This window comes from Myiozetetes cayanensis, unplaced genomic scaffold, assembly GCF_022539395.1.
Source record: "Myiozetetes cayanensis isolate MyiCay16 unplaced genomic scaffold, myiCay2020 scf22, whole genome shotgun sequence".
NCBI classification, from domain to species: domain Eukaryota; kingdom Metazoa; phylum Chordata; class Aves; order Passeriformes; family Tyrannidae; genus Myiozetetes; species Myiozetetes cayanensis.
This window is the reverse complement of record NW_026087434.1, coordinates 2,351,492-2,371,664: the sequence shown is the minus strand read 5'-3', so window position 1 is coordinate 2,371,664 and position 20,173 is coordinate 2,351,492. Positions and strand designations below refer to the sequence as shown.

General features: G+C 45.7%; 1 protein-coding gene across 1 annotated transcript; it reads right to left on the bottom strand.

Moving 5' to 3' along the window:
- Window positions 1-1,149: 1,149 nt before the first annotated feature.
- Window positions 1,150-19,929, bottom strand: LOC126641927 (ATP-binding cassette sub-family A member 9-like). The gene is given in 34 exon segments (XM_050319098.1): window positions 1,150-1,422; window positions 1,548-1,603; window positions 1,696-1,775; window positions 1,918-2,058; window positions 2,240-2,356; window positions 2,664-2,758; window positions 3,271-3,346; window positions 3,979-4,157; window positions 4,972-5,063; window positions 5,325-5,442; window positions 5,799-5,919; window positions 7,003-7,094; window positions 7,659-7,727; window positions 8,301-8,408; window positions 8,580-8,693; window positions 8,820-8,990; window positions 9,575-9,688; window positions 10,500-10,637; window positions 10,847-10,974; window positions 11,426-11,592; window positions 11,859-12,018; window positions 12,559-12,678; window positions 13,127-13,266; window positions 13,830-13,920; window positions 14,324-14,462; window positions 14,789-14,908; window positions 15,225-15,400; window positions 15,883-15,980; window positions 15,982-15,991; window positions 16,891-16,949; window positions 17,750-17,921; window positions 18,540-18,672; window positions 19,159-19,344; window positions 19,810-19,929. Coding segments are annotated over 33 exon segments (3,855 nt in total). The 5' UTR covers window positions 19,330-19,344; window positions 19,810-19,929; the 3' UTR covers window positions 1,150-1,332.
- Window positions 19,930-20,173: the final 244 nt, after the last annotated feature.

Genomic DNA, 20,173 nt, shown 5'->3' with positions numbered 1-20,173 from the left:
GAAAAAAACCCCAACCCTGAGGTGGCTATGCCAGTTCCCAATCGGTGAACCACAAGCAAAGACACCTCCCTGCCCAGCTCCTTGACAGGGCACTGATGTTTGGAGATCCACGTGGAAAGCAGCTTCCTGGGGGTGTGAGTGCTGCCTTGGGGATTTTTCCTGGTGGCAACAGCCCAACTCTGAGCCACGGCAGCCACCTGCTGGTACCTGCTTGCCCACATCCCTGCCTGCAGTGCCTGGACATGCATCTCTGCCTGCCAGAACCACCTGCATTCTCCTTGCCTGTGTCCCACTCCTGCATCATCCATACCTGTAGCACCAGCATCATCCACAGGAGGCAGGGGAAGGGTGAAGGTCCTGCTGCTCTGTCCCTCCCATGGGATGGCACTGCCCCTGTGGGACTTCTCCAGTGGGTCCCCAGCCCACCTTTCCCTGAGGCTGAGGATGCTGGGGGACAGGACAACAGGGCACCAGGAGAAACACCTGGAGGTAGGGAGTTGCTATTTTATTTAGATTTTTTTTTAAATTTATTCTTTAAAGCCAGCCCTGGCAGGCAGGTGTTTAAAAGGAGGTGCTGATCTGCTCAGACAGGGTCAGGGTGCTGGTGGCTTGTCCCCATGTCCCCCACCAGTTCCCCCAGGGCTGGGTGCTGTCAAGAAGCCCACCCTGTCTTTTCAATGACCAAAGCAAGGTTCAGCCTGCTGTCCTCCTGCACTGTTACTTTGGGTTGAAGCACATCTCATTTTGAGTCTAGATAATCACTGGGGTTTTACAGGTGGTGATACAAGAGCTGCCAGTTTTCTTTACACTTTTCCAGGCACCGCTGAGTCCTTCCAAGTCTCTGGAAGGACCAGTGAGGGGTCAAGGTGACCTGAGCTGGAACACACAGCAGATTTTTAGGTCAAAACACAGAAGACACATATCCCTCCACCAGAAATCACCACCTCCATGGCCACATTACAGCACCCAGTGTCCTCCTGCCATGGATGAGTGAGGTGTCAGAGCCTCCTCTGAGTTTGAGCAAGCCCTCCCACACAGCCACAGTCTCCCTCGCTGCCTGGGGACCAGCAACTCATCCCAACAGGGTTATTCCTCAGCACAACGAACAAGGCAGTCTGAGCAGGGGTACAGATGAACAGCAGGCATCAATTTGTCAAAGGATAAAGGCTTTATTTATTAAAATAGTAATTCTTCTTCTCTTTGTGAGGCAGAACACCTGCAGAGCTGGATGTGTTGTGGCAATGAGTAACCAAGTTCTGGGGCTGCAGCTGATCACAGGGGTCAGCAACACTGATGAAAATATGCTGAATATTTTCACTGTGGGTCCAAGAGTCAGGGCTGAAGGGGTCTCTGCTCCACAGCCCCGTTGGATGCTGCATCCAGGTCGTGCTCCTCTGCATCCCTGGTGATGTCTATAAAGACCTGCAACGTGGCACAGAGGAAACAACCCCATCATTGCCAAGGACTGACAGTTTTTGTGCTGGTCATGGGTTATTTCTTCCTTTTATGCAGGCAGTTTCTAACCTGGGACTCCCACACCAACATACCTGTTGCAAAGTGTTCAGTGACAGGCTGTACTCCTCAAGCCTGAAATTCTGTTTAACTGCAGGGGGGTGGAGAAAGAATCCTTAAAACCCAAATCCAGATAAACAACTTGAAAGCCATCTCCTTACTCAATTGATTGTTTCCTTTTACCTGCTTCTAGCTTGGAGAAAGACCGGGACAGGGGCAGCGCATCTGCCATTGGTATCTTGTAGATGAGCAAGGAAGAGGTCCTGAAAAGGCAATTAAAACAAATTAATTCATAATTTTGTGACTCAGCATCAAAGTTTGGGTAAATTACTGAGCAAGGTCAGTGGGAGCAACAGAGAATCCCAGCACAAATCCAGGCTGGTGTGAAGCCCACAGGCCACTCACCTTTCTTGCCGAGCCGCGCAGGGGAACAGGTTCAGGATTTCGGCGTGGAGAGCATCACTTTTCTCCAGGTCTGACATCTTGATTTCTAGGTGGTAACTTGTGCCAAACTTACTTTTGAGGTCCTCGGGGGAACCGATGTACCTGCAGAGGAGGGCACAATCCACAATCCAAATCAGTATTTTCTCTTAGATTAGGAAGGATAAAAAACAAACAAACAAAAACAAACAAACAAACAAACAAAAAAACACCACAGGAAAGACAAACAAGCCACCCAGCTGAAAACCAGGTGTCATCCTGGTGCTGGGTGTGACCCAATGCCCACCGTAGGCGCCCCGACACCAGGATGGCCACGCGGTCACACATCGCCGCCGCCTCCAGGGACTGCGTGCTCAGGATGGCTGCTCGTTCCTTGCTTTTCATGGAGGCCTGGATCAGCTTCCTGGGGACAGAGGGATCACAGTTACTTCCCAGGAACAGCCAGAGAAAACCTGGTTTATGTCTCCCTTCCTAAAAGCAGCTGAAATGGGAAAGTTATTACAAAGTGGAGGACTATTTGAAAGACTTCTGTTATCTCGCTTGAAGGTGATGTGGATGCCGATTTCAATGTTCCAGTTTGTCATGGTAGCATCCCCCCAAATTTTACACTAAAGCAATCACGAGGGCTGAATGACTAAAGGAAGAACTACCTATAATTTTTTCTTTTTCTCTGAAGAAAACAGGCATTTAGGCCTTTTTGTCACGCTCACCACATGCGGCGCTGCCCTTTCGGGTCCATTCCCACGGATGGCTCATCCCAAAGCATCACTGCCGGATCCCCCAGGATGCTCAGAGCAAAGCACACCTGAAATGGGAACAACCAGGAGGTCAGGGCTGCTTTACTTTACCTGCAAAACTGGTGAGTTGTCCTGATATATCTTAATCCCCGTCAATCTTTTCGAAGCTGAAGCTCTTGATTCCAAAACGCAGGAGGAACAGGGATTAAAAAAAAAAAAAAAAAAAAAACAACACCACAGCAGGTGTTCTCAGTTAACATTTTAATCTCTCAAAATCAGATTTCCCCAAAACTCCTAAGCCTGCCAAAGATGAGAAAGTGCTTTTCCATCCCATTTACTGGCAGATGCACGTGGTGGGGCATGAAGAGGTGATTACCTTGTAAATCCAATTTGTGGTTAGCTCTTATTAAACCCACAGTGTGGGAGAGAGGGGGAAAGAGGAGGGAGGAACCTGCCAGGCTTGAGTCCAAAGCTATTGATGAAAATAAATGATGGCAGGAACCCACTCAGCTGAAGGTTTTCTGTCCAAGGAAGAGCAAGCAGGGTTTGCTCAGGCAGCAAAGATGAAGGTAACACGTACCTTTCTGGCTTCTCCAGCAGACAACCTCCTGGCTGGGGTCTTGAAATGCTTCAGGAGGTCCAAGGCCTTGCCTATGCTGTGGGCAATGGAAAGGGAAAATGCCAAAATGACCATCTTGGTGTGCAAACACTGTGGTCAGGGGAGCTGAGGAACCAGATATGCTTGGCTACACATATCACCTTGGGTTACTTGGTGATTTTACTCTTAACTTGGATGGTAAATTAAGGAATTTTTGCAGGAATTGAAGGCATTAAGTGCAGTTAATGAAAGAAATGAGTTCCTCATATAACTGGCCATGAACTGGGGGAAGTTTAATTTTCTCCTGAAGTTTTCTAGATAAACTTGGGCTAAAATCTTCCTTGACAAGAGACTGAGAACAGCATGAAGTAGCAGGTCTTATTAAGAGATCCCATTTCTCCAAAGTAAAGAGGCATTGAAGGCTCTGTCTCTGAGTCACAGAATATGCTGAGTTGGAAGGGACCCACAAGAACCATTGAGTCCCCCTCCTGACCCTGCACAGGACCATCCCCAAGACTCACCCCAAATGCTCCTTGAGCTCTGTCAGGCTTGGTGCTGTGACCACCAAGCAGGTTTGTTACCAGGAAAAACCTTCCCCTGCCCTATAGAATCGTAGAGTGGCTTGGGCTGGGAAGGACCCTGCCTCTGGAGGGGGGAAGACCACAAAGCTGAGGTCATTTGGCTTCATACCAGCTGATGGTAAGAGCTGCATCTTCTTTCCTCATCCCTCTCACGGCAGCAAATGCCTCCAGGTGCTGGAGCACCGTCAGGTCTGGCCAGAGCGGGTCCTGCTGAGGGCAACAGCCCAGGCAGCCCAGGCTGCCCTGCCCTGGGGACAGGGAGGCTACATCGTGGTCCCTGAGCAGCACCTGCACAAACACACAAACACACACAGAGCTGGGGGTGTGGCAGCCACAGAATCACAGAATGGTTTGGGTTGGAAGAGACCTTAAAGCTCATCTCATTCCAACCCCCTGCCACGGGCAGGGACACCTTCCACTAGCCCAGGTTGCTCCAAGCCCTGGCCAAGTCAAACAGTAGCCAGATGAGCAGCCAGCAGACACTGGTGAGTGGTCACCCTGTGGCTGCCCAGAAAGCTTCATGGATGGGGTGATCTTGCTCCATCTGCCTTTTCACTGCCATGAAACTTTGGCAATAGTGCCAACATGAGACTCCCTTTTCCTAGTAATGCTTTTCTGTTTCCAACATTCAGTCCCAAATCTGTAACTGCAATGGCATTTCCCCTCCCCCAGCACATGCCATTAATCATTCTGCACATAATTAATTGATGGATTGTCACTGGCCCAACACTGTCCACATTCGTTTTCAATTTCCTGCTTTTGCAAGGCTGTTTATGGAGAGTGTTATTTTTGTTTTGGTTTGGTTTTTTTTTTATATGGGAACATTTCCTGCAGGGCTTGGGAGATTTCACAATGGGTTTCCAATGCTCCCCAAGATTTTCTCTAGCTCAGATCCTTAAATCTGCAACATTGACTTTGATGGAAACCAGAATGTGCTTGAAGTAAATCAACACTTTCCCCTCACTTCTGTAAATATCCAGAGTATATAAATTGTACATAAATGTCCATAAATTCCTTGACTGAAGGGCTGTGTTGCTGACTTGCCTTATCACACCCTTAAATTTATAAAGGCATCAAGGTCACCTCCAGAGGAACCACCTACCTCCCCAGCAGTCACTGTTACTTCTCCAGAAATCATGTTGATAGTTGTGCTTTTTCCAGCTCCACTGGGTCCTAACAGACCTAATACTTCTCCTAAAACAAATATGCAAGAACTGTTAATATTAATTACTATTAATAAGACCTTCTTCCATCTGTGCTGGGCAATATCTAAATGTACAGTAGGGGAAGGGATTGTTCATTAACTTATCCCCCCATGAATTAAAGCTTGGAGTGCAGGAGATGTTGAGTCTGGTTGTCCATGAGAAAATTCATACAAAAATATTTCTCCAAACGTGACCTTCACTTTAGATTTTAGTCATTTCTGTTACAGGGAGTGCAGCCAAATACTTGAACCTTTTTTAACACTAAAAGAGAGGTTTTTGACAGCAAGTTTCTTCTGTTTCTTGAAGATGGAAGTGGCTTTCTTGACTTCATATTCCTTGCGCAAACTGTTGACAACGACGGCGGACTCCTGTGAAGAGATGGAGAGGGAAATAAAAACTCTCCTCCTGTCCCATGGGACAGCTGGGCTGTTCTTACCATTAAGTGTGACTCTCTAAAAAGAGAAGATTTCTCAAATAAAAATCCAGGAAAGAGAGCAACAGGAAAAAAAATAATTAAAAAAAAGAAAATAAGCAGAATGGGAATAAAAATAATAGCGTCAGCTAAACTCCTTCTGGTGCCAGGATGACCACGGGCTGGGTGGTGAGATCGGGTCAGGACATACGAGTGAACGAGCTCAGGAAGCAGAGATGAAGGTAAAGTGGCTAAGAAAGCAACCTGAAGATGGAGAATGAAAAGGGAAAGGAGGGAGAGGGTTGGACTCACCCCCTCCTGCTGCAGGGAGACCATCGCGCTCCGCACCCGCTCCCTCTCCGCCTGCACCTCTGGGGGCTCCTCCCCAGGGTGGTCCCTGTTCTGGTGGGCGACCACTCTCCTCTGCTGGATCCTACAAGTGGAGGAGGAGAGGTGGCATCACTGGGAGTCACCTCCAAAAAGGCTCCAAGTGTTTCCAAGTTTGCTCCCGGGGCAGCACCGACGCAGCCACTGCAAAATTCATTTGAACTCAGGGGGCCCGTAAAATATCCTGAGCTGGAAGGGAATTCACAGGGATCATTGGGCTGTTCCACTGACAGTGTTTGCTCAAACATTTATTTGTGGGGGAGAAAATAAACCCCACTGGCATCCTTGAGAAAATAAGGGCCAAGTTTAGCTTTTCCTTCATCCGTAACCATTCACTGGTTCCTGCTTCACACACACCAGTGATCTGTTCAAGGAGGATTAAAATACACACAGCAGGTTTTCAAAGCGATTTGGGCATCTAACCCAGAGCCACAAAATCACAGAATATTCTGAGTTGGAAGGGATCCACAAGGACCATCAGGTCCAACTCAACCCAGCTGAGTCACATTTGTTAACGCTTGAAAAATCCAGTATTTTCTACAAATCTTCTCCCACATGACTTAGGTGGTCAGTCTCTAGCTGTTGGTGACAGAGAAGAAGAAGAGCAGGTAGCAGTTGACCAGCCTGATGAAGCTTTAGGGGAAGTCTCCATCCTACCAGGAGCAATACTGACATGTTTGAAAAGGAGTTAAAATGCTGTGTTTTGATTTGTAACTATAAGTTTTCCAGCTGCAGTGAAATGTCCTGAAATGTCAGCTATGAAGCTTATTTAAAAAAAAAGCTTAAATCACATTTTTATCCTCTCAAGGACACTGTAGTTCAACTGATCTTCTGTTGCAACACACTGGGTGGGAGTTTGCCACCAGACACATTCAGGGAATCTCCAGTAAGTTAAGTTGTAAACTGCAATGACCCAAAAGAATTAAAAATCCCTCCCACTTGTCTTTCGTTTCCTTCCCTTCAGATAAACTGGTTAAAACTAAAAAAGCACAACGTTTATCCACTTTTTGCAAATTTTTTTTAAGTTCCCCCTCTCCTCCTCCTGCTGTCAGGGGTGAGCCAGGAGCAGCACCAAGCCCACCCTGCAGACTGGGGTAATTCTGGCTCACGAGGAACCCCTGGGACACACCTGAAGACGGGATCAAATCTCGCAACTCCTTCTCCATATCTCATCTCCAAAAAGCGCAGGAGGAGAGCAAAAATCACACTGTGGAGGTATGGCTAAAAAAACCAGAAATTAATTAGGTTTGTATGGAGACAAGGTAACAACACACTTGATAAATATTAATTATAGGGGGATGCAGGAACCTCTCTCATTTATTTCAGCTAAAAGGTTTAAAAGGGGAAGAAATTAAGTTGATGCTTCCCATACATGTTCATCTGACATGCAGACCTTTTGCAAAAGCCCTGAATTCCTTCAGCAGCTTTAGCCCAGAAAATCTGCACCTTAACAGATCCTACAGGATCGAGGATCACATCATTCTGTTGTAGAAGCAGCATTCAACTGATCAGTTGATTAATAATATCTCTCCCTTATACATGAGCTCCACTTCACACCCCCCTTCCCTCCCCAGTTTTTATGCACAGATGGTGCAGCATCCAGGGGCCACACGAGGCACAAGCCCACGATTCCTTGGATGTGCCTCCCCTGCCAACCCTTAAAGTGAAACTTTGACCACATAACCCGTGGTTTATTTATGGGGAGAGTTGTACAAGCCCAGTGCCAGTCCCCTGCATCACAACAGCCACCCTTTCCAAAGCAACCATCTTCCAGTTGTTCCTTACCACGAAGACAGACATGTAGATGTGATTCCAGGAGTGAAGAAGTTCGTCGCTGCTAAAAGCTGTGAAGTGCTACAAGAAGAGAATGTCAGTGAATTAGGAAAATTCCTTAGCACGGTGTGTGTGAGTGTAGAGTTGGAGCAAGTGTGGGAGGTTTGCTTAGCTTTTCTTCAGGATGGGATAAAGCAGCTTTGAGCTGCACTTTGGTTTGGCTTCACGCTGCCTCAAAGGGTTGTGGCTTCCTTGGCCACAGTAATTCAGAGGGGCCTCACATCAGAGCAGGTTAGATTGACCTTTCCCATCATTGCTTCTCTCTTCCCAGTTCTTTTACCTCCTGCCAGCTTCACTTCCTCCCTCCAGGTCTTCCCGCTCCACCTCCTTCCCCTCCCGTGCTACCAAAATACAGCCATTGTAACAGCCCTTGGTGACTAAACAAACCAAAAATATCCCCATCAAACAAAGGATTAACAACTCAAATCTTGGCTCCTTCTCTCACTCCCCTGCCCGGACCTTTTTTTCTCCTGCTGTCTTTCCTCACTCTCTCTTTTGGGCACTTCGAGACAGGGAACTTGGAAAGTGCCTCTTGCTTTGCCAGTTTACACCATCAGGACCGTCATGGAATTCAGCAGGGTGTGCTTTACTTACTGGTGCAGAGAACATCATCCAGCCCAGGGGTGGAAACACAGGAATCAAAGTACAGGTGTAGTAAAGCGGTTCATCGTAGCCACTGATTATATAGATGGCATAATTCACCTGGAATAATGCAGGAAAAAGGATTTCCAGTATCAATGCATTGTTGCTAAAAAACAGGCTCTTTGTCACTGATTTGGGTTATTCTGCTGCATGGTGATATGCCTGAAATGAAGCCTCGAGTGGCAAGACGTGTAAACCAAGCATTTCAGAGTGAAGCCGCTCTTGACTTACCAGAATGAAGATTAAAGACCAAACATAACGATTGCTTCGGCCCCTGCGAAGCTTGAAGGCAATTAAATAGGTGAGGAGGACGAGAGATACCCCATAGCCAACGATGCAAACGATCTAGGGAGAGAGAGAGAGAAACATCAGTGACAAGGAGGAGGATGAGGGCATGTGGGACCTGCCTGGAGCAGGTCAATAATCAAATCATTAAAGCACAAGCTCGCTTCCTGCACGCAAAGAGCTCACCAGGAGCAGGATGGTGCCGGTCTGCAAGGGGAAGGTGCGGCTGGAGGCCACCAAAAGCCCGAACATGAGGCACATCAGGGCCCAGAAGAGCGGGACGTCCACCAGGGCCTGCCCACACCAGTATGCCGAGGGGAAGAGCCCCGAGAGCCGCAGCTGGGAGCGAGCCTGGAGCTGCAAGTGGGAACAGGGAGTTAGAGGAGTCCAGAACACCATTCCTGCTCCTTCTCCTTCTCAATTCCCTTGCTCCTCCCTTCCCTGGCTGAGCCTTCCCCTCCTTCCCAAGCACTTGCAATTCTTAGTTCTACTATTGTTTAAAACCACATTATTCCTAAAAAGAAGAAAAAATAATAATTAAATCATTCTGATCTCAAAATCTTTATTAACGTGCAAGTTATTCTGAGCCCCAGCTGATTCCCTGGGATGCAGGGAAATGCACTTTGGTACAACACTGTGCTTGTGTGGTTGTATTTCTTTTATCATCCTACCTAGAAATCGTAGAATCACAGAAGGGTTTGGGTTGAAGGGGATCTTAAAGCCCATCTCGTTTCACCCCCTGACATGAGCAGGGTCACCTTCCACTAGACCAGGTTGCTCCAAGCCCCATCTAACCTGGCCTTGGACACTTCCAGGGATGGGGCAGCCACAGCTTTTCTGGGCAACCTGTGCTATGGCATCACCACTGGTAACTGGTCTCCAGAGATACTGAATTTATGTTCACTTCTTGTGTAAGACCATCTGCAGTTCGGGCTCTTTACCTTGTAATCCTCCATGCTGCTCACTGCCAAGAGGGGAGGCAAACCAGCAGCCAAAATCAGCAGGTAGCTGAGACAGTGGAAAAAAATATAGTTCTTTAAATCTGGGCCTTGTACCTGTGGAGAGAAATTCAGAGTCACCCAAAATCAAGAGCTATCCAGAGAAAATCTGGCTCGTAGGATGGCTGAACATGCAAGTGAGCAAGAGCACTAATGGTAAACCATTTGTAGGTAAGAACATAAAACGAGGCAAATAAAAAAAAAAAAGGTATTTGGCATCTTTGAATTTTCAAAAAGTATTTGAATAACTAAATTGCTGAGGAAAGAGGCCAGCTTTTTGATGCTGATTCCTGCAAAATGGATGTTGGAGAAAGGTGAGGTTTGCAAGCATCACTGTTGTATTCTGACCATATTCATCATCATAGAATGGGTTGGAAGGGACCTTAGAGCTCATCACAGTCCACCCCCTGCCATGGGCAGGGACACCCTCCACTAGCCCAGGTTGCTCCAAGCCCCGTCCAACCTGGCCTTGGACACTTCCAGGGATGGGGCAGCCACAGCTCCTCTGGGCAACCTGTGCCAGTGTCCCACCACCCTCACAGCGAAGAATTTCTTCCTAATATCTATTCTGAACCTAATCTCTGCCAGTTTGAAGCCAATCCCCCTTGTTCTGTCGCTCCAGGCTCTTGTAAATAGTCTCTCTCCATCTTCCTTGCAGGTTCCCTTCCGGTACTGGAAGGCCACGGCAGTGAAAACCCCACGGAGCTCTCAAACACAGCAGAAGGAACCGTCACTAAACACCCCCAGCAGTCAGACCACTGGCCCCAAAACCTTGGAACTTGCTCCCCCAGGAAGGTTTCCCAACCTGCACAGTCCTCATCTCTTCAGCATTCCAGCTAGTTTTCACCTGGAAAGGCAGGACACTCACCCTGGAAAAGAGCTCGCTCCAGAGGCGGATGCGCGCGGAGCAGTTGAAGAGCCTCAGGAGGCTGTTGCTGATGATGTTCACCAGCACAGGGTAGCAGTTGACGGGTTCTGCACTGCACATGACCGTGAACCGGTAGCTCTGAGGATGTGAGAGCAAAAGCTGTCACCTTCGCGCCCTCGAGAAGCGTGAGCAGCACTTGAATAACATTAAATGTTATTTAATAGGTAAAAAAAAAAAAAATCCTCCCTTTTCTGGCGTGTTTATTTCTCTGTACCTCGTTTAAATACTTTTCAGAGGATCCTGTTGGTGTACAGGATGAAAGAATAAAAAAAAAAACAACCCCTCACCTTGCCTTCCAGGGATACTTTTATAGCTCCATTATAATGTGGAAGGCTTGTGATGTTCTTCTCAGGAGTTATTTCTGGGGTTATGTTTTGAGCCTTCAAAGCAGCAATGAAATCCTCTATTTCCGAGCCTGAAATCAAGTTCAAGAACAGAAATCAGAGTACTTAGAGAGGGTTTTTTACTTTAAATATAAACAGTTTCATACAAACTAGTTCCTACTTGCAAAGCAAAGGATGTTAAAAAAAAAAACCCAAACACTGCGATTCTAAGCAAACATGTATTTGCTATATTTTTTTTTCTATTTTAATTAAACTGGTTAAACACAATGTGTGTTTCCATTCTTAGCTTATTTATTGCCTTTTTTTTTTAAATTTTATTTTGCCTGGTTCATTACTCTTTCACATATCATCTACTCAGTTACCATCACTAAAAATGGATTTGCTTTTTGCTCAAAAAAACCCACCTCCCAAAGCCCACAGATATATAAAGGAATGTACAGAGTAAGGCAAGGTTGGTCTGTCAACTATAAAAAGATTCAGGTTGGTGCAGAAAGTGAGTCAGCATCACATGTTCTTCCTCACCTGTGTCATTGAGGATGAGAAGGTTTGAGGACTTATTTTGAATTTTCTCCTTAGTGGGAAGAAAATATGGACTAGCTGTGATTTCCCAGCTACTGGAGCTGTGCCACAGTTGAAGGAGAATTAAAATCATCATCAGTGGAAGCATGAATGTTCCAAACAACAACAATCTAGGTGGAAAAACAGACCACGAGTGAGTCCAGGGGAACTCCAACTTAACAGATACTGTGATTTGTGGGGAAACTGAAGCAATTCCGAGCTCTGCCAGTAAGTTCAGGTTGCCCTTATTACCGCAGCTTTTAAACATTTTCCACCTGATCCTGTGCTTCCAAACATCTCCAGCACCACTGAAGTCACTCCAGGGAATGATCAAATCCCTTGGAAAGCACTGAGCCAGCACAGGGGCTGCAGGGCAGGTGAGAGCTCCTGTACTTACACGGCCCTGAGGAACTTCCCGTCGTGCCGCAGTTTCAGGAGGCGAACTCTCATCACAGCACGCACTTGCTGCCTCCAGAGCCCCATCCCACTCCCTGCCAGGATCCCCTGCCTGGGAAACCCCGGGAGGGTTTGGTCCCTCTCCTCCAGGTCTCCGTCTCCTGTGGGTTAGAGATGCCATCATCCACAAAGAGCCTTCACAGGACACACTTTAACCACAATCAGTAAGTTCTGAACAGAGATACACTTTGGGTTTTATAAGTCAGAGAAGGAACAAGGGCAGAGAAAAAGGGTCTTAATTCATCCAGAATATCAATTACATTGGTGAGTTCAGACTGGCTGAACCTGGGCTTGTATGGCAACACACACAGTATCTTCACTGGCCCTGGGAAATGCCTTCTGCCCAGTTTAGGTCTTCCCACCTCCCTGTCTGGGCAGTAAAACCCTTCAAAGGTACATACCCTTCCAACATCAGCCATCAACCTTCAATTCTTGTGCTTAAAAGCCTTTGGGAAGTTAAGACCAAATCATCCAGACTTCCCCAAGAAGGTATTCTTCACTAAAGGAAAGTGGGATACAACTGCTACTCTAGACATACCAAAGGTCACAATTAACAGAAACTCATTAGGTGTTCAATTAAAACATCTGGACATAGGGGACTTTAATAATATCACATGTGTAAACTGGAGTCGGAGCTTTACCTTCTCGATCAACGGCTTCCTCACCCTCCAGCTTCAGGAAAACATCTTCCAGGGTTGTCCTGGTGACCTCATAATTGACAACCCCCTGCAAAAGGCTGCTCTCGAGGTGGCTGAACAGATCTGCACAGCAGGAACAACCAGACTCAGCCCAGTGGCCAAGGCTGGTGCCGAGCACAAACTCAGACAGGTATAATTAAATATGGATGTTCCAGCATTCACATCATTAATCTCCATAACTTAAAAACCATCACAGAATTATCGTACTCTTTAGAGGTAAGTAGAGGGAAATTCAGAGTTTTTGATTAACATGGGCCATCCTGAAAACAGAGGAGACTCAGTGGATTTTAGTTTGGAGATTAGTTGGTGGATTTTCTTTTGTTCATCTGCACTATTAATATTAACATGTGCACTGGGGTCTTTCTGTAACACTGATGTTTATGCAGCTCCCCAGTCCCACACAGTACAGACCAAGGGAATAGAGTTACTCTCTTCACAGCAACTTTGCTTTCTGCTTTTCCCACCACTTGGTTTCCCTTTGAAACCCTGGCATAGTGACAGGTTTCCTTACCTGGGAAGCTGTCAGTGTTTTCCAGGGGCAGCATGTAACACAGCTCATCCCTCTTCTTCCCTTTGAGCACAGCATCAGGGATGTACTGTCTGACCAGGGATGAGATCAGTTCTGGGTCACACAGGTCATTTATGTGCATCCTGTTTGTGTTAAAAAACCATTGTTATAATGTTAAATGAGGGAGGAAAAAAAAAAATGTGTGTGTCATCTGCTTCAAATCCAAAGCCAGGGAAACCTTCAGAACTGGGCAGCATTTCAGTGGGAATTTTTATAGCTGTCTGCAGTGCCCCTGGTTTTACCATGAATGCAAAAAACAGCTGAGGTTGGGAATAGTGATCCTGGCCAGTACTGCTAAAGCAAGAACACAGAAATTAGGATCCAAAGGAAAACAATTTCACGTTAAAGTTGTTGCACCTCACTCTGGTCCCCTTTCAGCTGCAAAGGAGGTTGCAAGGTCGTTTTAGCTACCTGCTTAGGGCTTTCAGGATTGGGTTCCAAACAAAAGCAGCTTGCTGTCCAATGCAGGGTATTTTTGGCACCCTCAAAAGTCTTTTAAAATGGATAGTTGAGATTCTTATTGCTCTGTATAGAAACTGTGCAGAAACACAGACTCTACAGGAAAACACTCATGAGAACTAGAAGTTGTTGTGTTTTTTATTTTTTTCTTTCCAGAAAGAGTAATGACTGAAAGAAAAGTATTTACCTTAAGTGGTAGCCAATTCCCCATTTTCTCTTCAAGTACAGGGATGAGCCAACACTCTGTAATCTCCCTTTAGAGAGGAAAGCTTTCCGATCTGAGGAGGTATGAAAACAAAGGATTTAGGGGGATTTACAAGAGTGCAGTAGACTGACCTCACCCTGCTCCTTCTGAGCTCAACAGACATGTTAATAACACACTGAGAGGAGTAAAACCAGGCCAGTGCTGAAGGTCTTTTTTCTTTTTAAACCACTGCCTTTCTCCTAAATGTCAAGGTCACCCTTTTAATTATCAGTTCTTCTGGGCTCGTGGAGAATTTCCCACGCAGCACGGGAATAATCAGGAAACAGGAAAGACATTAATTCAAACAGTAGCACTGATGTCTGTGGGTGCTGTTAGTGACATATCCAGACAACATGGAAGTGCTTTATCCTGAGGAAGAGCACAGGCAAGGTCTTGGAGGGACACATCAAAGCCACAAAGTGCAAATCTGTGCTCACCAGCGTGAACATCAGCCTCCTCCATGGACTGGGTGGTGAAGAGCGTGACGTGTCCAGCCCGGCGCTCCTTCAGGAGTCTCCACACGTGGTGCCTGGAGCAGGGATCCAGCCCAGCCGTTGGCTCGTCCAAAAGCAACACCTGCAAAGGCCAACCTGATCAGAACCCTGTTCCCATGGCTCAGTTCCATGTTGACATCACCTCGTTTCATTCTTCTGGTGATCTCACTCAGAGAATGAAATGCATCCTCAAATATCAGCCATTTTTACTGCTCTTTCTCCTGTTACAATATTACCACTCTTTAATTAAAAATGTGGTTCTCACTGAACTAGATACCTCCATCCTTCCTGGTAGGTCAGTAGCCTTGGAATGCAAGGGAAAAATTACAGCTGTCTCTGTGCCAGGTCAAAATGCAAAGCTGTGTGGTAAAACAGTACACACTGCGTGTGTATAAATCAGGTCCCTACCTGGGGGTTCCCTAAAATTGCAATTCCAAGAGACAACTTTCTTTTTTGGCTCCCACTCAGAGCATCAGCATAAACATTCTGAAGGTCGGTGAGGTCCAACATCACGAGGACTTTCTGCACCTTGGTGAGACACGAAGACAAGAGTCAGATTTCCAAAGCACTTTTTAGATTCATAAAGAGCTACCCACAGTACAGGAGAGCACAGCTTCCAACTTATCAACTTTAAATGGCTTTGTTCTCAGAGTTAAATACTGCAAATCCAAGTTCTAACTCACAACATGAGGATAAGGAAGAACTGAAAAAGCACTTCACCCCTAAAATAGGGTTGTTCTCATTTCCACAGAACCAGATGCTGGTGATGATCTTTCATAAATAAAGCCCAAACTGCCCAAGATGCCATAAAAGAGGAGTCAGTGGCTGGCAAGCACATACCAACCTCTTGCTCTACTTCCTTCCGCTCAATCCCCTTGGTGTGGGCAAAAGTTTCCAGGTTTTCCTTCACTGTCAAGGCTTCAAAATGCAAATTAAGTTGGGGGCAAACCCCAACCATCGCCTGAATTCCTTCCCTGTCCAGTATTTCAGAAACGTTGTAGTTGTATATCATTGCAGAACCTGCACAGGGGGATGAAGGAAACAAATTTCATCCTGTTTCCCAGTTATAAGGAGAAAACAGAGTGGTTTGTGTTCATACCTTTGACAATAATCTCAGCACCGTGGGTGTTTCTCAAGTGATAAAATAAAAACTAAAAATATTTTAAAAAAAGCAAAACAACTGTGCTGTCCAAAGCTTTAATACCCCTCAAAAGTATTTCAGAGCACCAGATCTCTCCCTTGAGAATAAAAACATATTTCCCACAGGTGTTTTTCCTTTGAAAACATCAGGCCATCCAGATGGAGAAACAACCTCCTTACACATGTGAGCGTATCCATAAAGGGCACATCATCCCTGGAGCTCATGTGGAAGGAGAAATTTGCACTGGAACAACCCAGCATGAGGGAAAATTGGTTTGGTTTTGGTTTTTTGCATAATTCCCCCTTCCACTTGAAAAAACCAAACAGTTCCTTGTCTTGAGCATTCAGGTCCATGATCTTACCTTCAGAAGGCTTGGAAAATCCACTAAGCACATTTAAAAGAGCAGTTTTCCCAGCCCCACTGTGGCCAAGCAATGCAGTGATCTGGCCTTCATATATTTAAGGACAAACCTGGAAGAGAAATAGAAGATTAGGATGGAAGGTTGTGAGAAGTTTGTGGAACTTGTTCCCAGAGCTTGTTGCCACGAGTGAAGGAGTGACTTTTCTTTTGAAGCTGAGGGGCAAAACCACAGATCCAAAAAGCACAGGTTGGTTCTTCAAAAGCTGGGACTGAGCCTTGCAAGGAACCTCCTGTCAAGTCTTAACTGAATTGAGGGAACAAGTGTAGTAACCTCAACACGGGAGATTTCAAGAGTGACTTCAAAGCAGCCAGACTTTGCCACCTCATTTTCTTTAAAACAAACAAACAAACAAACTTGATTTGTCTTTCTGTGGGTTGTTTGTGTTGGGTTCTGTTGGGTTTTTTACTCAATATAGACATTTGGGGACCGTATTGATATTTTTCATATTTTTCATATTTTTCTCTTTTTATATTTTCACTTGGAGTTCCTGTTGAACAAAGGCATTTAACAAATACCCCACAACTATGCTGTGACCATGTCAACTATTTGCATTGGCAAGTACTTGGAGAGCTCAGCTCAGGCAGAGACAGCAGATTTGGCTACAACCAGGGACCAAAAAACCCCAAGTTTTGTTTTTCCAAAATAGCTTACATTTTGAAAGGGAGGTTTGAGAGGGGATTTTTAGAGTGGTGGAAAAAACACACAGCTTTTAAGGAGATTTTTGCTGTTGCAAAAAGTAATAAGCAGTGATTTTCCTGGAGGGAAAAGGGAGATAACAAACAAGCTGGTAGAAATTTGCCAGTAATTTACCCTAGCAGAAATAACCATTGCACAATGTAATTCAACTGTACCAGAGGCAGAATTCAGTACATCCAGTACATTTCAAAACACTTTGAGTTCTTACCTAGTGAAAAATGAATAAAAAAGAATTACAGAATCTCTTCTTACCCTTTAAAGCTTCGGTGCTCTTGCCCTTCTTCTCATATATCTTTTTAATGTTGTTTAGTCTAAAGGAAAGGTAAGGAGGCCATTACAATAGAATCTCACAATTTGGGCATGTTCCCTCAAAATAACCCTTGAAACCTATTAGAAGAGTATTTCCCAACCTCCTCCCCAAGCTGGCCCTGCTCATTCTGAAGGAATCACTTCATGCAATTCATTTCTTGTACCTCTAAAGCAGAATTAGTAACTGTACTTTTTTAAAGGCTGTTTAAAAGGTTTCCAAGCCCAACTCGAGGAACACTCAGTGAACGAAGCATGAGGGCCCAGGGAATGAGATAACATGTGGTTATCTAATTAAAAGTGATGACTTAGCTATTAATTCAGCAGATTTGTGTTTGTTTTCTGGTAACAAGCAACAGGCAGCATCAGCAAAAAAGCCCAAGTAGCCCTGGAAGGATGTGCACAGAAGTATTTTATTCACCACATTCCATCAACTTTGTGCTTAAAGATCACAGAATATGCTGAGTTGGAAGGGACCCACAAGGATCATCAAATCCAACCCAGCCCTGCACAGGATGATGGTGAAGGGGAACAGAGTCACTGCTGATGCTCTGCAGAGAGGAAAGTGTAGGGCAGCGAGTTTGGCCCTGGCTTGGAGGATTCACCACGTCCAGTAAATGTTCAAATCCAGCTCTGGAGCAGAATGAAACCCTGAACAAGCCCTCCCTTTCACACATTTACCATTAACCTGATCTCTCTATATAACATGGCTCAGTCTAACATTCACCAGTGCAGCGTGACTGTGCTCTCTAGAGTCAACTATTGCATGTAGAGGTGTATTTTCCATGCCTACAGGAGTCCTCACCTGATTGCTTCCTTCCCATGGAAGCCCGGGGGCATCGGCTCGGTGTTGCCGCTGAGAACGGGGTCGTGGCTGCTCTCACTGCCAGCTCTCACCCCCACGTACCCACTGCTGGGCTTGAACCAGTAGGAGGGCCTCAGGAAGAAGGCAGGAGGATGTGGCACCCCATACTTGCCTAATTCAGAGACAGAGAAGGCGAAATATCAGCCCCAAACTGTCCAGCCGTCTCTTCCTCGACAGCTGCAGGATTCAGACTCTCAGAAGAGTAAAATAATTGATAAATTCTGCTATTTAAGTTGTCCACTCATTTGTGTCTGTAAATGCAGGTGGAGAATAATCACAGCAAAGACTCCACTTGCAAACTCTTTGGTCCAAAAATACCAGCTCAAGTCCTGCAACATCCTTCCAAACCCAGTGGTCAGGGCTGTGGGAGTAGGATCTCACTGCGAGGTTTAAGCCTGTTTTTGAGGCAGGGTCAAACAAAGCAGTTCCACCCACCCAGATTCTGGGCAAACAGGACTCTTCCCAACCATTTACTTCCTGAGAAATGCAGTAAATCCCATTTTCATCCCCTGATATGACACCTGTCAAGGCTGTTAAGGTGCCCTTCCACAACCTGACCAGCACGCTACCAGGACACCTTTTTCGTTGCTCCCCGTGGGTTACAGTCTTCTCTCACACCTACCACCCCTTTGGGGGTAGTTTCCCCCTAACAAGGGGAGAGAATTACAGAAGAAAATGCAAGGAAATTTGCATTTTTGCATTTTTCCCCCCCTCTCATGTTTCCACTCACCAGGAAAAACCTTATCAAAGTAGATGGCCAGTAGGAAATACAAGACACTGTCAAGGCTCAGTGTGAGGTAGAGGTTGTAGAAAGGGTACAGTTCGGGGTTAGCTGCTGGTCCATGTTTTTCTAATTTTACCATCTAGGGGGAAAAAAAACCAAAAACAACAAACAAGCACAAGTTAGAAGTGTCAGATATGACAGTTCCTCCAGGCAGAAATTCTGCGTGCAACCTCCTGCTGCGTCATCACAACCACTTTCACTGAAAAGCCGAGCCCGCTCACGGTCACGACGCTGTTTCCAAGGAGGCAAGGGCTTTGTTGTGACCACAAGCACCAGAAATGCTTCAGTAAGCTGAATTCAGAGCTGTGGAGAAGTTACTACACCAGCAGAGTGACGCACGCAGTGTTGGGTGCCCACCACACACATCCCACCGCTGCAGTGACGTGCAGAGGTTTCAGTACACTGCATATACAGAGGCAGCAAAATGCACAGAGCAGTTGAGTGTCCAGCAATCTTTGTTACAGATTAGGATGGACTTTTTGGAGTCAGATTTCCCAAGGATTTAGGGCAGAGGGATTGCTGTGGGCTGAACTTGCATGGTGCAATGGTTTTCTTCTGGACCTACCGTTGCCAGGCCGGAGGTGAAGGCAAAAGGACTGAAGAGACTCAAAATCCATCCTGCGGACGGTGGCAAAAAGTCAAACAGCGTCAAAAAGCCCACTGAGCCAAAGAGGATGTGAAGGAGAAATCCCACAAAACTGGCAATATTTGGCTGCTTTAACAACGAGCTGATCATGAAAGTGAAGTGAATCTGCAGCAGAGAAAACCAGGAGTTAGCAGGGTGCATTTCTGCTGGCAATTAAAAAAAACCCACAATGTGAAAATAGGAGTAAAATTATAGACCCAGCTGAGTTTCAGTCGTCCCCTACAGATGCACATGGCACATCACAAGATTTGCATCATTTAGCAGACAGTTCTGAGAGTTAAGGCAGGTTTATAAGGACAGACAAACCACTCCCAGCCTGGTGTTTACACCTCTTTTTACTCTGATTTCAAGTCAGAATCTCTCAAAATGTAATGGGAGTGATATGTTTAGATGTTATATTAAAATATAGATAAAACATAAATTTTTAGGCATACAAAATATAGAATATGTTGATATATACAGAGATATAAATTATAACAATAAATTCCAGTAGTGAGAAGTTTTTGTTAGTTTCTCACAGGAAACCAGAAAAAAAAGTTGCATAATTTAAGAAGACAAAAGCAGACTTACAGAGGCCGTGCCATAAAAGAAATAAAAAAAATACAGCTCTAAAAAGCTCTGATGGTTCAAAGCGTCTGTCAGTGTGATCAGTGCCAGCGGAATGGCTGATACTGAGACGTACACAGTGTACAGCAAACTCCAGGACAACCTGCAAAGGAAGGCACAGTTATTTTTGGCCCTGAAATGACACACTCTTTAATTCAAACACTTCACAATTTCAGTACATTTGCAGTTTCCAGAGTGGAAGTGCACATCCTACACATGTTAGATAATGCAAGCCCTGTAATCACACAGTTAATTTCTGCCAGACTTACCAGAAGGCAACATCCTGCAAACCCATTGCTCCCATCAGTACCTTGAGCTTCTTCTCCCT